General features: G+C 41.6%; 1 protein-coding gene across 1 annotated transcript in view; it reads left to right on the plus strand.

Moving 5' to 3' along the window:
• Positions 1-1,825: 1,825 nt before the first annotated feature.
• Positions 1,826-15,768, plus strand: part of SLC35F4 (solute carrier family 35 member F4) — a 199,862-nt gene continuing 185,919 nt past the window's right edge. Inside the window, exon 1 of the mRNA XM_017650841.3 lies at positions 1,826-2,355. Coding sequence (XP_017506330.1) covers positions 2,253-2,355 — 103 coding nt within the window. The 5' untranslated portion in view covers positions 1,826-2,252. The remainder of the gene's footprint in view (positions 2,356-15,768) is intronic.

The raw sequence follows: 15,768 nt of genomic DNA on the forward strand, positions 1-15,768 counted from the left end.
ATTTCTCTAAGAAAACATAGTCTATTGTGGGTGTATTTACATTATTTAGATTTTTTTCTGAATTTGCTGTTTGTATGAATGATGAGATCCAGTAAAATACATTTCTACCTACTCTGAAAATTTCTGAAAACAAAGCAAAACCAGGAAGAAGGCAACAAATTATATAATAAGTAACATTAATTATGGTAAGGTAAGGTATAAACATTAATAGGAAAGACCCTGCCTTTAAAGTTTGTGCATATTCACATTCCTGTTACATTAGAAGGATTTTGCTTAAACTTCTTAATTTCTCTTTTACTGAATTTATATATTATTATGCTAAGAATTATGATGTTATTAAACACATAAGACATAATACAGGCACACTTGTTATATAGACACTTTAAACAAAGGCATATCTTGAATTAATATGATTAATCCATTTTACCAGTGTGTCATGTATACATTTTGTAAGAAGTTTGCTACAGAAATAAAAATGAAAGTATCAAAAGTGTGCTGAAAATTGGGGTTGGGGGGATGGTGGAATGTAAAGGCATAATCCTTTCATTCTTGTTAAAGTTTTTCAATCTCCACAATTGCACTGGAGTTGCTTTTTCCTTTAAGTTCATTTTGACCTTTTTGTTCCTTTCACCCTTCCATCTTTCCTAGCCCAGAAAGCAGGTGTGGGAGGAAATTGGTTTCTCTATGAACTCTGCTCCCAGCTACAATCATCTCAGATTCACTCCACTCTCACAATTCTGTGATAGGCTTTATGTCTGGATGAAAATCCTTAACACGTTGTGAAATTTAATACCGTATTTTCATATGTTCGAACCTAATTCATCTTAAAAAACAGTTTGCCTACTTCTTCCCTCTTAAGGACCCACACTTGACGTGGAAAATGCTTGAAGGCAGAATGGTGGGATAGGTTCATCAGAGGTTTCTGAGGGACCACTGATGTTAGCTTGTTTTTGTCCCCCTCCCCCAAACTTTATAAATGTAAAATCTGTCAGGAATGTCTTAAACTGGCTTTCGATTGTAAGGTGAATATAATAACCTCTAAGCTGATGAGCTGACCACCCCCCACACTCCCCTTTAGCTTCTGAGATGAAACTTTAACACCTGTTTTTCAGGAGGCTGTGACTGTAAACTATGAATAGAGGAAATCATCCCCACTGCATCCTGACTCCAGCCCAGTAGGTCTCTTGCCGAAGCAGAAGAATCGTATGTGAGGGGAGGGTGTTCACTGAGCACACACATTCCAGGACGTTCTAGACTCAGATGCCAAGTCTTTGGACTGTAGCTAAAACTTTCACGCGTCCAGATATTTACAGCTTGAAAGGCTTCCCTCCTGATGTTTCTGGCAGTAAAGGAGAAAATCATTTCTCCTCAGAGCATTTAGAATTGGTAAAATAAACATGCTGTGCGCAGCTGCGTCTCCCAAGCCTTTGGTGTGTTCACTGGGCGGATGGAGGGGCCGGACGTGGACTGCAAGATTAGAGGGCTTGATCACTCAGTCTTTGTGTCCACAATGCCTGGATAATCACTCCACGTACCACTTGCGGGGCCTCATTTTTCTTTTCATTTCTTAAAAAGGACTTCGCGTCGTCTAGGCAAGTTGTGAGAACTAATTAACGCCTGGGAACGCTGGCGGATCAGCAGACTCCAGGTGGTGTAGACGCCAAGCATGGACCAAGCCCCCGGGGCGGCCCCCGGTGTCACCTCCTTTAGCGAGTGTTCACCTCTCACATTAACAGCCCTTGATTCCTTTTGGATCTCTTCCAACCCCAGCCCTCCTCCCTGAGCCCCTGCCACCATCTCGCCTTCGTTTCTCCCACGCACGCGGAGCGAACATCCCTCTGTCAGGTGGTGGTGGAGGATGTCTGCTCCTCGGGGAAGGGGTTAATGAGAGGAGTCGGCGGCCAGGTGGGGCGCCCACACCAGCTCTCGGCACTCGGCCGCGGCGGGCGTCGGAGGTGAGGGGGCGCTGTTCGGGCAGCAGTGCTCCGGTGGCGGGCGGGAGAGCTGCCAGGCTGACGGAGAGGCCGGCCCGAGTGGGGGCCGCTCCGCCGCCGCCGCCGCCGCCGCCGCCGCCGCCGCCGCTGTGATGCGGAGCCGGTGCTGCGCGGGGCGGTGGAGTCAGAGCCCGGGCGCGGGAGCACGAGCTGCAACATCCGCACCGGTGGCGGCGGCGGCGGCACCTGTTTCAGCCCCCGAGCCCCAGGCTGCGTTCTCCGCCCCGGAGCGCCCGGGGCTGCCGCCCCGCCCTCTCTATGGATGTCAAGGAGGCCCCCAATGGGGTGGCCACCATCGAGGACCGCATCCTGCGGATCACCGGCTACTATGGCTATTATCCGGGTTACTCCAGCCAGAAAAGTAAGACGCCGCGGGGCTGCCTTGCTCTTGGCGCCGAAAGGGTGGGATGCGGGAGGTGCGCGGTCCGGACACCTGCAGCCCTGCCTGCGCCGCTAACGCCACTCTCTCGGCGGCGGGGCTACCCGGGCCAAAAGTATGTCCGCTGTCCTAGGTGCTGAACCATGAGAAGGAACGGGGACCCGGGCAGCTTGCATCTGGGAGTTTGGAAACAGTCGCAGATTTGGGGGCAGAAGAGCAGAGCGGACCCGGGGAGCGCTCCTTGTGATCGTGGCCGTCTCACATCTGGCTTATTTACGACCGGAGGAGGCTAACATGGCTGTTCGCTTAGCGGAAAGTCAGCCTGTGGAGCCGCACTCCCTCAAAATCCCTACTGGGTGCCAGGCTGCTGGCTGGGCGCTGGGGACGCAGGCTGGTAGGCTCTGGGGTGGGGCCGGAGGGGGCAACCCACCCAGACCTGGGTCCCGGTGCCGGCTGGGTCAGCTTGTTCACTCCGGGCTGTTGAGACGTTGCCAGCGCGGGAATTACTCCGGTCAAAACGTCTGAGAGGTTCTCCGTCCTCAGTAGAGAGAGAGAACCTGCTCAGGTCTACGAGTCCCGGAGCTCGGGGCCAGAGACCCGCACAAACGCCTGGGGGTAAGGTGTACGGGAGGGAGAGGCGCGACAGGGCCAGGCACCCCCGCTGCCCGCCGCCCGTCGCGACTACCTCCGGGGCTGAGCAGGCTTTTCTGTTCAATACCGGCTTCTCTCGGCTAAGCGAGGTCATGCGGCGCGGATGCTTTCACGTTTCTGGAGCAGTTTTGCCGGGAGGGCGATGAGGTGCAGTCTACTCTGTCCCCTCCCCCAACACACAAGCCCAACTGGCTACATTTGCTGGGATTAGTTCTGACAGCGATAGAAGTGGAGCTCGGTTTTCTCTCAATTGGGGGAGTAGCTGCGGCTTAATTCCCATGCAGGTCGGATTTCGCTTTTTCTATATCGCTTTTTCTACATCTGTTGCAATAGATGGGGCTTAATTGATGTTTTTGCTTTTATTTTTAACCAGAAGCCTTAGAAGCTCCTAGATGCATTGCTGATTGGTATTTTCCTGTGACATTTTGGGGTACAATGTTACAATTTCTCTGAATCAGACAAACCCTGACGCACGGAGGAGAAAACACCTTTTTTCATGTAACTTTCTCCCCCACTATGTTCCCTATTTAATAATAATTCAAGAGCTTTGTTCCATGGTCTGCTCTTACACAGATATTCTGTAGTTTAATATTTCATTTGGTTTCAGGAAAGGCCTGTCTGATTTGGATGGTTTCTGTCTAGCTGTTTTTAGCATTAGAGGCTTACATTATTCATTTTCCATACAAAAGTAATTATATAGTGTTAGAATTTTCTGGAAGGAAAATAACACACTGTGGAATGCAGTTTGAAGTCTTTGTACTATAGGCTCAAAAACTTTTCTTTTTCCTGTTGTCAAAAGGTTTCTTTTTTAACCCTAGAAACTTAAGCAAAGGAACTAGCATAACATGTGGAAATTATTTGGATTTCATCCTTCAATATTTTAATTAAGAACCATAGGATTTTGGTTGCTTAGAGAATGTAGAAGTTGTCTGTGAAATTACAAGACTCAGGGTAGTTTACTATTACAATTTTTATAGTAATGGAACTTTAGTTAAGGAAAAAAACCTAAAAAGGAATATTGGCAAAGTGACATTTTAGTTAAAGATATGTTCATATTGTCTCTTCATACTTGTTCAAATAGCTGCACGTTTCATTTGCAATAAGACAAAAAGAGGCAAGAGCATTGGCCAAGACAGTAACTGAAGCTAAAAGGGATAAAGATGCATTTGGCACAGTTACTTGTGATGGGCACTTCCTTAACTTCAGGCCACGGAATTCAAACAGTGAAAGCAGAGAATTTCACAAGACAGAGAACTATGTGACAGTCAAATATCTTTCTGGATGTCCATGCTTTCAGAGGTAGAAAGAGATTGCCATTTTGCACAGTAAGAGCCTAGGAGAGGAGAGAACTGGAAGAGGGCCAAGCAACCAAGCTCCATGAAATAAGCCTGTCCTTAATGCAGGCTTCAACTAGTAAACAAACACACTGAAGCAAACCAGTACAATATGGCCAATTGATTCAGCTGTTACCAGGAATGAGCAACAGCTTGGGAGAAGTCTGCAGGGATATGTCTAGGAAAAGGCTACGGAGAAGAATATATGCTATTATTGAAGGCAAGGGACTTTCTTGTTTTCTGACTGGTCATGTATGAGGCCTTAAGGAAGGGATGATCTCTCGATAGCTATGCCATTTTGGTTTTTAGAGGTAGGTAGGGGCTTGCATGCAAGAAATACATCAGCAATCAGCCTTTGTGTTACTGCATACTGCTGGCATCACTGCCAGTCAGGAAGATGAGCACTCTGTCCAGCACAAATTCTAGTAGTCAGGCTGGTACAAAAAAGTGATGGTGTGTATATATTTAAAAATATATATCCTTTATAAATATTTTATAAATATATATATTTTTTTATATTTTATAAATGTGTATGTATAAAATCAGGGTACAGAGATGATTAAAGCACTTGTCTGGCCTCATGTTACTTATGGTCTGATAGAGGAAATAGATTCATTTACTCAACAAGTATTAATTGGCCACCTCCTATATGCCAGGAATGTGTTAATGAACAAAACAGATGAAAGTATTTGCCGGTCTGAAGCCTAAGTCCTAGTCTACAGATAATAAGAAATAAAAATAAGTAAAGCAGTATATTTCTGGTGATGATAGATGCTTTTAAAAAACCACAACAGAGTAAAAAGGATAAACAATTCTGAGGGGGTTAGAGATTGCGGCAGTTTTAAATAGGGTGGTCAGGTAAGGCTTCACAGAGGAGCTCAAACTAAAAGAAGACTTGAAAGATGGGAGGAGAAGACATTACAGGCAGAGGAAACAGCCAGTGCAAGGCTCTGTGGAGCACGCTGGCATAGCAAGGAGGCCAGCATAGCTGAAGGGGGGTTAACAATTGGGAGGGTGTGTGGAGATGAGGTCCCTGTGGATGCAGGGGCTCACAGGCCATTGTGAGTCCTTTGGCTGGGGAGCCTTCATAGGTTTTTGACAGAGCAGTGATGTAACTTGACTTACCTTTCAAAAGTATCAATCTGACTGCTCTATTTGGGCAGAGGCGGAAGCAGAGAGACTAATTAGTATGTTATTACAATAATCTAGGCAAAAGGTGATGATGGCTTAAACCAAAGGAGTAGCAGTAGAGGTGGTAAGAGGTGGTCAGATTCTGGATATATCTGAAATTAGAACCAATAAGGTTTCATGATGGATCTGATATAGTATCTGCAAGAGAGAGAGGAGTGAAACATGATCCCACATTTTCTGGTTTGACCAAGTTTGAGATGCTGATGGCTGAAGTGTGGAAGGCCTCAAGGCAGAGAAGCTTTCAGGGGACAGGGATACTATTTTGGAAATGTTAAATGTAACGGGAGATAGACAGGAGGCCTGGAACTTAGAGAAACCTGAATGGAGATAAAGATTAGAGATTTTTCAGCATTTGGATGATATTTAAAGATTTAATGTCTAAGACTGATGAGGTCTCCAAGGAGTGAATATATCTAGAGAAGACAACAGGAATAAGGGCTCACCCTGGGGCACTTAGACATTAAGAGGACGGGGAGAAAGGAGAAACCACCAAGGGAGACCAAGAAGGAGCACCCGGGAAGGTAGAGGACAACCCGAGAGCCTGTGATACCCTGGAAGCCAGGGAGGAATTTCAAGGGGAAGAGATTAGTTGAGTCCAGTGCTGCTGAAAGGCCAGGTAAAATGAAGACTGGTAACTAACTGATCACTGAGTTTTTGGCAGGGTTCACTGGTGACTTTGACAAGAGCAGAGAAGGCAGGATAAAATGGACTAGAATGTGTAGTATGAGAGAATTAGAGAGAGGAATTAGAAACGTGAGTACAGACAGTTCTTCAAGGATTTTGTGCAAAAGGGAGCAAGGGACATGGGGATCATAGGGCTAAGAAAGTTTTTGTTAAGGATGGGAAAAATGACAGCATGTTTGCATGCACTTGAGAATGATTCCATAGAGAAAGAAAAATTAGTGATTTTGGAAAGATAGGGAAGAGAATCTAGTGCACAAGAGAAAGGACATTTTTGTGGATACAGGGCATAGTGTGTGGATGCACTCTGTGTGTATGATCTGGAAGGTGGATAACTGAGATGGTGGGAGTCTGTTGAGGTTGACTTCTGGTTGCTTTAGTTTTGTCCAAATAGAAAGCAAGGACATGAACAGAGAGTGAGGATGGGAGAGGAAGTGTTAGGGGTCCAAGGAGAGCACAGGTATAAAAAAGTTAAGCAGGTAGAGTGAACAGACTGGAGAAGTACAGTAAGGCTGTCTGGCTGCCTGAAAGGGCCCACTTAAAGATTCTGGTCACAAATTTAAAGTGAGATCAGTCAGTAGGCTTTTGTAGTCATTGACACAGTAGAGGCATGGAACAAGTGAAGGGAAGGATTTAACGAGAGTTGCAGATTATCCAATGGGTACAATAAGATAATAGGGCCAGGGGGTTGTGAATGTTTGCAAGGAAGGTATTACTGTAATAATTGACCACAGCATTAAAGCTGGTAAGTAGAGAAGAGAGGAAATGAAGATGATTAGGGAGAATGAAAAATGTGGTAGGATCAATGAATTGGAAATCTCAGTAGGATCAAAATCTAGTGGAAGTTAGCAGGAAGGCAAGAGGTGGTGGTCAGAGAGGGTTGTATGCTGTAAGATGTTATTCATTTCCATAAATCAAGTCAAAGAATAATTCAATTTCTGTTTTACTATATTTCATAATCAATATATTTGGGATAAGCCTTCTTTTTGTGTTTGTATCAAGAGGAAGTTATGGCGGTGTGTAGTGAATTAAGGCCTAGTGTTTGGAAATAGATTCTGCCAGGAACTGGCTCTGAGACCTGGGACACTTCTCTATAGGCATCAGTTCTCTTGTCCATGAAAAAGAGGGTAGAAGTCACCGTCTCAGAACAGCCATGCAGTAGATCAGCTTTGATATCTTTCAGAGAAGTCCCACCTTCCACGGAAGAATCTAGTACGTTTACTTTGCCTTTCCTTGTCTCACCTGCCAACTCAGGTGGTGGCCAGTTGCTTCTCTTTGTGCTATTCCGTTTGTACTTATTGGCCTTTTTTTTTTCTATGTCCCATAGTGATCAAGTTCTGTGGTGGTTTTTTATTGGTGACTGCAAATTTATAGTAAAACTTCTCCCCCTTGTTCTGATCCCAGCACTGACCATCCTGTCTCCAAAAAAACTCTACCAACTCCCAGCTCTTCTGGCTGCCTGACTTCTCTGGCACTACTATGACTTGGCATTTCCTGAGGTTCAGCCTTAGCTTCTCTTCTCACCCCACTTTTCCTAAGCAACTCATTCAATCCCTTCACTTCACCATATTCTATGTGTCTGTGTATCTAGGTTAACTTTTTCTGAGCCCAGATACGTATCTCAAACTTCCTACTAGGGTTCCCTTCTACCTGGATATCCTCCAGTCATGTCACACACAAAACTAAATTAATCATCTGGTCCTTACAATGGGACTTTTTCGTCTTATGCTTGTTAGCTTCCAATATCTGTATGTAAACAATGGCACAGAAATCTGAAGTTCTCCTCAAACTCTGCTCTTTCCCCTTACCCTGTATTAATTTATAAATCCTATCTATTCTACCCCAATAGGTGCTTTCCACCCCTACTGTCACTCCCTTAGTTCTTTCCATCACATCTTTCACCCAGCCTCAACTCCTTCTAATCCAATGTGTGCATTTTAACAACATTTAATTCCCTAAAATGCAAATCTGTTCATTTTATAACACTGATCAAATGCCTGGCATGTATCTTCATTTTCTGTGGAATTATGTCCAGACTCCTTAGCATGCCACAATCTGAGCCCAGCTTACATTGTTCTATTTTTGTACACATTTTCCTTCCTAATTGCTTAACTAATGCATGCTTAATGCAGAAAATATGGAAGGCAGAGAAGCAAAGAGAGATTAAAACAAAATTTCTCATAATTCCACCACCCAGAGGTGCTTAGCATTAACATTTGGTTAACACCAACCTTTTGGTCTTTTTTACATCCATAGGCACATGCAAATGCTTTTTATTTCATACTGAGTGTTTCTCTCATTGGTCTCTATATATTTAATAACTTTAACATATGTATAATCATCCATATAGTCAAGCACCTTAATCTACTTAAATTGTTGGATTTTTAGTCCAATTTTCTTTTTAATTTCATATCCCACATGGCCTCTACAAACCCTGGTCTTAGTTTCCTCAAGCAACTCATTGTGTTAATAACATTACTGTCCCCTTGCTCCTTGCTTCTCAGTGCCTTTCTATACTATGGCCTTAATAGCTTCCTTTCCCTATGTCTCCTTCATCACTCTGTGGAAAGTGTCTGTTTATCTTTAAAGGCTGAGTGTAAATGCCCTGTCCTCTGTAAAGCTTCTTGATCGCCCCAGGCTGGGTGAATCCTCCCTCTGTGCTCCTGTAATACTGTGTGCTCACCTCTGCTCCAGCATTTAGCACACTATTTGAGGCTGTTTACTTTACACAAGACTGTCTCACCCACAGAGCTTGGAGAGGGCAGGGACTTACTTTATTTATTTCTTTTCCTATTAGGCAGAGTGTCTAGTATATTCCGGGTGGTCACTGAAGTTTATTGTACTAATGAATGAATGAATATACTTTTCTTTGAAGGAAGTTAATAATTTTCACACAGAAAAAAAAAGGGTCTATGCTGGTAGTGATTGGAGAGAAAGAAAAAATTCACTAGCTGTGAATCAACCAGATGTGCCTATTCAGAGTGAGAAAACACCAAATAGTATTTTATGATCACTTCACCTTTGTGGTTTTGCATCCTTCTTATTTCCTTCATAATGTTTTCTGACTTAAATGTGGGAGAAAAGGCTTTTTTTTTTTTTTTTTTGTAATGCAGTGTAGTATAAAGTTACTAGAATTATAAGAAGTAAAATGTGGTTCTTCCCTCCCTTTTGAAATAGTTACTACTGGTCTTCAGGATACAATATTAATATAACACTTAGGCACTCTAAGTGGAGTAAATTATGATGTTGTCTCTTACTTGTGTAATGAATGAAATAAATACTTGTTCCAGTTCCATGATTTCACTCATCTGTAGAGCATAAGAGCAAAGCAAAAACTGAAGAAACAAAACAGCAGCAGACTCACAGACCCCAAGAATGGACTAACAGTTACCAAAGGGAAAGAGATTGGGGAGGATGGGTGGGAAGGGAGGGATAAGGGGGAAAAAGGATCATTACGATTAGCATGCATAATGTGTGTGTGGGGGACGGGGAAGGCAGTATAACACAGAGAAGACAAGTAGTGATTCTATAGCATCTTACTACGCTGATGGACAGTGACTGTAATGGTGTATGTGATGGGGACTTGATAATAGGGGGAGTCTAGTAACCATAATGTTGTTCATGTAATTTTACATTAATGATAGCAAAATAAAAACAATCTCTCAGTTCCTATTCTGTTTATACCTTGATAATAAGCTTTATGCTTCTTTGTATATGAGAGGTAGTGTTCTGTAAACAGTTGTAATTACCATTGAGGGGTAGTATTGAGAGTCTTTGTAACATTGTTTTTAACTATAATGTTTAAGGGCTATATTGATACTGAATATCATATGTCACTCACATTGGAAAGGGTGTAATTTCTACATTGTTTATTCTGATGTGGATTTTTCATTTAAAGTAAAAGTTTACATATAAGCTGGATATTTGTATTACAAAATACTACTACTACTAAGAGCTAGCATGTGGGTGCAGCAGTAGAGGCAGATAAATGTTATTTTAGGCCTAACTAGGCCTGTTTGAGGCTCTGAGACCTAATGCAAAGACCACAAGATCCTGCTCTGTTACTTGCTACCTTTTAAACTTGGATAAGTAACTTAACCTCAGATCAACAATTTTGTGTGTGTAAATCTGGAATAATAATAGTTGTACATGTCATTGGGAAAATAATATAATGTATATAGAATGTCTGGCATAATGCCCAGTTCAATGTATGGAAGCTGTTATGAGGAAAACAATAGAAACAGCTTCATGATTTCAAAGAGTGTTGCTCACATTTTCCTTGTAAATAAATGGTTTACTATTTTTTATTAGTATCCAATGTTGTAGTTTGAATTGTTATTAAAAATTGCATTTCAGCAATGTTAAAGATAATGTACAAATTATCCAAGTTCATAATGGCTTTTATTTTTTGGATGCTGCCTTCCACTCTGGCTTGCCTGGTGCTATAGCAGAAAGTGCAGTCTTACCTGGATTGCCCCAATGGACAGATAAAATGGGCCGGAGGCCATTTGTGATGAAGCTGGTCTCAATGGGCTGATCCAAAAGAAAGAAGACAAATATAGGGTCTACGGGTCTGCATGTCTGGAGATGCAGACACACCAGACAAAGTAAATGGGCCTGCAGGGGTGGGTGGGGTGGGGAAAGGGGAGGAATGAGGGAGGGAAAGGGTGGAATCCCAGCTAAAGATATGTAGCATGGGCTGGGGTGGGAAGAGCTACATGGGATTGGAAGGGCGAATAGGTGGTGAGGAAGTGAAAGCTGAGGATTAATTTGGGACCAGTCTGTTGGAAGTTGCATTGTTCATTTTATATGTGGCGTCTAAAGGGGCAGCTCCTCTTTGGACTACTTACATAGCGGCAAATGTAACAGGGTATTTCATATTCTTCTTTTAAAAACACATCATTTTGCTATAAAAACATTTACCTATTTCTACATAGTGTTTGGAGTTATCACTTTTTTAAGTTATGAAGTATTTAACTACTTACAGGCACAGAGGAATATAGAGGAAAAGGACAATAATCTTGTCACCCTAACACAACTGCTGTTATTTTGGTTAATTTCCTTCTAACCTTCCTAATGCATATAGGGCTTCACTGCTTGATTTATTGACAATCAAAAACTACAGTGTAGTCGTTATTCTGAAATATATGTGATTTTGTGCCCTGACTTTTTTCTACTTAACATTTTAGGGTAAACATTTTTCTTTTTTTTGCACTTATCTGCTTTGAGAGTTGAAATTAGATTCTCTTTTCAGAGATCTTGGCTTAAAGAGTTTGGGCAAGCTGGTTCTCAGTTATTGAGACTAAATAAAATGGAGAGACCTAGAGTGTTAGTGAGAGCTTGTTTGGTTTCTAGTCACAGGATTCCACTTGAAGTGGCTTAAACAAAAATGGAAGTGATCGAAAGGATACTGACAGGCTCCATGAATTTTAAGGCAGGGGTAAGGTGGGATAAGAAACGTTGTGGGGGAAACAGCCGTTTATCTCTTCCTTTCATCTTTTTTCTGGCACATGTTCTCCATTCTAGTCTCTTGCTACAGGCTTGTTTTCTCAGTTTCCCTGTTCAAATGGTTGAAAATAGCCTCTACCAGCAGTTCCAGTATTTACATGTCCTCTATTCAAGGGAGCAGACAGATTGAGCAAGAATTTCTTACTTCTAAATCCAGATTCCAGGGAAAGCGACTTTTTGGCTCAATTTGTGGCAAGTGCACACTCATGATCCATTGACTGTGGTGGTTCAGGGCAGGGCCAAGCTGTACAATCCTGGCTGCCAAAGCCTCACTCCTGTAACCTTGTCGACTGTCTGGGACGGGGCAGTTTCCAGAGAAAAGGAGCAACTGGTTGGACAGTCAACTTAATAGCTATTTGGTTCACAAAGCTTTGCATAAAAAGTTTTTCATATCTTATCATAGACTTTAGTCAAAATCCAATCTTTTCTTTCTTCTGGTTGTGCTAGCCCTTAGAGTGTATCTAGATAATGTTTGTGAAGTTATAGATACTGTAGTCCTACAAACTGAGAAAAATCCAAGTGTCTGTTTAGAGTATGAGTCCCTAGGGAATTCTGTTTAGAAGTACCACACCAGTACTGCAGATTGCTTGTTAAGTTTTATTGAAGTGCTACTGGTTACATCAAGTTTGGAAGACGTGTTTCCTTTTCTAAGTCAGATAGGGCAGCACACCAGTTCCTTCAGACTCAAGGTATAGAAGTGAGGATGACATTTAACACTGTATATTTTAAACAGGGATTGAAAATTACACTATCCTGCAGCCAGAGATTTTCTATATTTAGTCCTGGGCTAATGCCAAGATGGCACTATTGAGGTGTCAGTAATAGTTTTATGGTCCTAAAAACTAGATGTACTAAGACTTCTTTATCCCTTGTGAAACCTAAAGGTGTTAGAGCCTGCAGGTTTTTTCTATCAATAACTTGCTAAACTCCAAGTCATGTGACTTCCATATCTAGCTTGTTTTTTTAAATTCATACCTATGTTTAATCATAGACATTCTAGAGGAAAGATCCAGATCAAGTGAGCTGGGAGCCATTTGGAGCGCCATCTTCCCTGCTGGAGTTGTGGTGGTAGGTTTAAAGCAGCAATACACACACCTAAAATGGTGTTATTATTTCCCAGGAGGCTTTTGGAATAAATATATTTAGAAGTTGAGAACTTTTTATTTCTCCTACATTAAAAAAAATTTTTGATCACCTGAAGTGAGAGCTTCTTGTCTTGTTCCTTTTTAGGTCACATCCATGTAGCAGCCATTCATGATCTTTAAAAAGCATTAATTGGATCATGCCATGCTTCTGGTTAAAGTCTTTAGTGGTTTCCTATTTCTCATCAGAAAACTTTAAAACCCTGAACCCACCCTGAAAGGTCCTATGTGGCTGGGTTTTTCAGATGGCCTCCCTCCTCCATGCCTTCTCTTATGCGTTGGGTGTCCTGGCATGTGCTCCAGGCTCTTTCCTTCCTCTCAGAGGGCAGACAAGCTCTTCCCCCTTCTGGGTGCTATTCCCTGGCTGTCCCCTCGCCATCCCTCAGGTCTCATAAGTCCACTGCCTCAGAGAGGCCTCTCCAGGTTTGCACCTCTCTGATCTCATGTACTTTTCCTTTATAGCACTTACTACAAACTGTGATTACAATTTCGGTTGATTATTTGTGACTATTTAATGTCCTTCTTCCCCCACTCCAACAGTGAGAAAGCTGGTTCCCATAATCTGCTGTCCATTTACTTTAATTGTTCAATTTCAGTATCCACATATTGGGCTTTCAAAATTGCTAACCCACATGCCAGTAGGAAGCAACTTTATCAAACATAGAGTACTGCGAAGTACAGTTAGGTTTGCCTTTAGTAATATAGATTCTATTCATTTCCAAATTTGTTAGGTTATCATCTTTGTCTACAAACCCTTCAGTGAGGCTGTTTAAACAACTATAGTACACTGAGATTCTTCTTGTCCACTAGTCTCTTAGCTCCCTAAGGGAAGGGATGGGTTTGTTTTGTTTGGTACTGTGTGCCCAGCACAGAGACCAGTATGTGCCAGTATACTCCATGAATATTTTGAATGTGTGATCAAAGGATGTTCAAATTTTCCAGTAGACTTAAAAAAAATCAGCTTTGTATTTTGAATATATTTTCTATTTACAGAAAAGTTGCAAAGATAATACAAAGGGTATAATAAATATTCAATCCCTGTATACCCTTCACCCAGTTTCCCCACTGTCACATCACATTTCCAGTGGGTATTTTTCAAAACTAAGAACCAATATTGATATATTGCCAGTAACTAAATGCCATGCTTTGTTTGGATTTCACCATTTTCTCCATTAAGGCACTCTTGCTGGTTTAGGATCCAATCCAGGTTACTGCATTGCACTTAGTTGTTGTGTCTCTTAAGTGGGCTTTTAATGAATTGAACTTGAAAGGATAATTTCAATTTTATAGGAACTTCCTGACCGAGTTTTTAGGGCTAGGATCATATCACATTTGAAAATTTAACTACTAGTTTTCAACACAACATTGGATTAAATCCATGTCAGAAATGACCTATGACTTGACATGGTAATTACATACTATATAAGAGGACTGTTTCATAGTGTAGGACAGCAGTTTTTAGCGTTTCTACCTATTAACAATTTTAGGGGACAAAGAAATCTTGGAAAATCTAAATAAAGCTATAAATTACCACTTCTCCACAAAATGCACATAAACTAAACATTTTCAAGCAGTTAATTTTATTACACTAGAAATTTATTACTTCACCGGAACAGGATATAAAAATGATAATTCCAATGAATTATATCTGTTTTTTGGTTTTGTGTGAATGTGTGCAAACTTTAATGGTAATGTCTGGAAAAAAATTGAAGTAATTCAGATTTGTTAACTAAAATAAAAATGGACTTCAGTTTTATTCAAAAGTGAATTTTGGGGAGAGAGCGCTTATAGTTTGGATTGAGTAAGAAGCTGAAACTTTGGAGTGGCCTGGGAATGTGCAGCTCATCTTTGAGGTCTAGTTGACTTCAATTTGATTAAATCTTAACACCCAAAATCTCTCACTCCAAGGGTATGAAGTAGCAAATGAAATTAGAGATACTACAGCTAATTTTGCAGGAGGAGGGTGAGTTTATATCAAGAAACATCAGACTTCTCAAAGGTTCTTCAAGTTGAATTAATGTCACATAATTTCATTTGTATTCAAGTCAATGAGGTCATCTTTGAGGTGAGATCTGCATCATCCACGTTGTCTCTGCCAGCGCAGAAAGAATGATGAATCCTTGCTTCAAATTAAGGTTGTCTAAGCATAATTAGCCTTCCAATGCATCCCGCAGTGTATCTAGGTACTTCCAGATTGTCTGCAAAACATTTTAAGACATGTTGTCACTTTGGATCCTTATTTTTCTGAAGAGCTGTGCTTCCAGAAGAACTTGTAGCTTTCAGCTGCATTATGATAGTGACTTTAAAGCTTTCAGTGAGGAAGTGGAACATGTTCGTATCTATAAAGTAAGCAAAGTGAAGAATGAATTTCTCCTTAGTGCACTGACTGTTCTCAGGACAGGCTTCCCTTTTCTCTCAAAGGCGATGCAAATGGCCTTCTAAATGTCACTCAGAGATTTCAGGCCATGGGCTCTGGGAAGACATTGGCTTCCAGGTAGTCAGGAACTCCACACTCTCTTTACTGGTTCTGAAGGAATTGACTTGCAAGGCAATATATAAAAGATTTCTTGTGGAATCATTGACAATATTTTGGGTGCTCCTACATGCTAATGCATATAAGGCAACAAGTTACACTGATAGGCAAAGCTACTTCCATTACCAAAGCAGCACAACTTACATTTGTTTGACAATGCAACCTTTCATGTTTCCAGAAAGCTCACAGAATAGCCATTCTCTTTAGGGTGACATTCATATACATGTAACAGAAAATCAGGAGTGGGAAGCAGTGTGAGACATACAGTTATTTGCTAAAGGGAAATAGCAGATCTGACAGTATCTCCAATATTTGCATCTAAATTATGGAAAATGAGCAAGTTTGGGGAGAGGAC

The sequence above is a fragment of the Manis javanica genome, chromosome 8 (assembly GCF_040802235.1).
Source record: "Manis javanica isolate MJ-LG chromosome 8, MJ_LKY, whole genome shotgun sequence".
In the NCBI taxonomy this organism is placed as follows: Eukaryota; Metazoa; Chordata; class Mammalia; order Pholidota; family Manidae; genus Manis; species Manis javanica.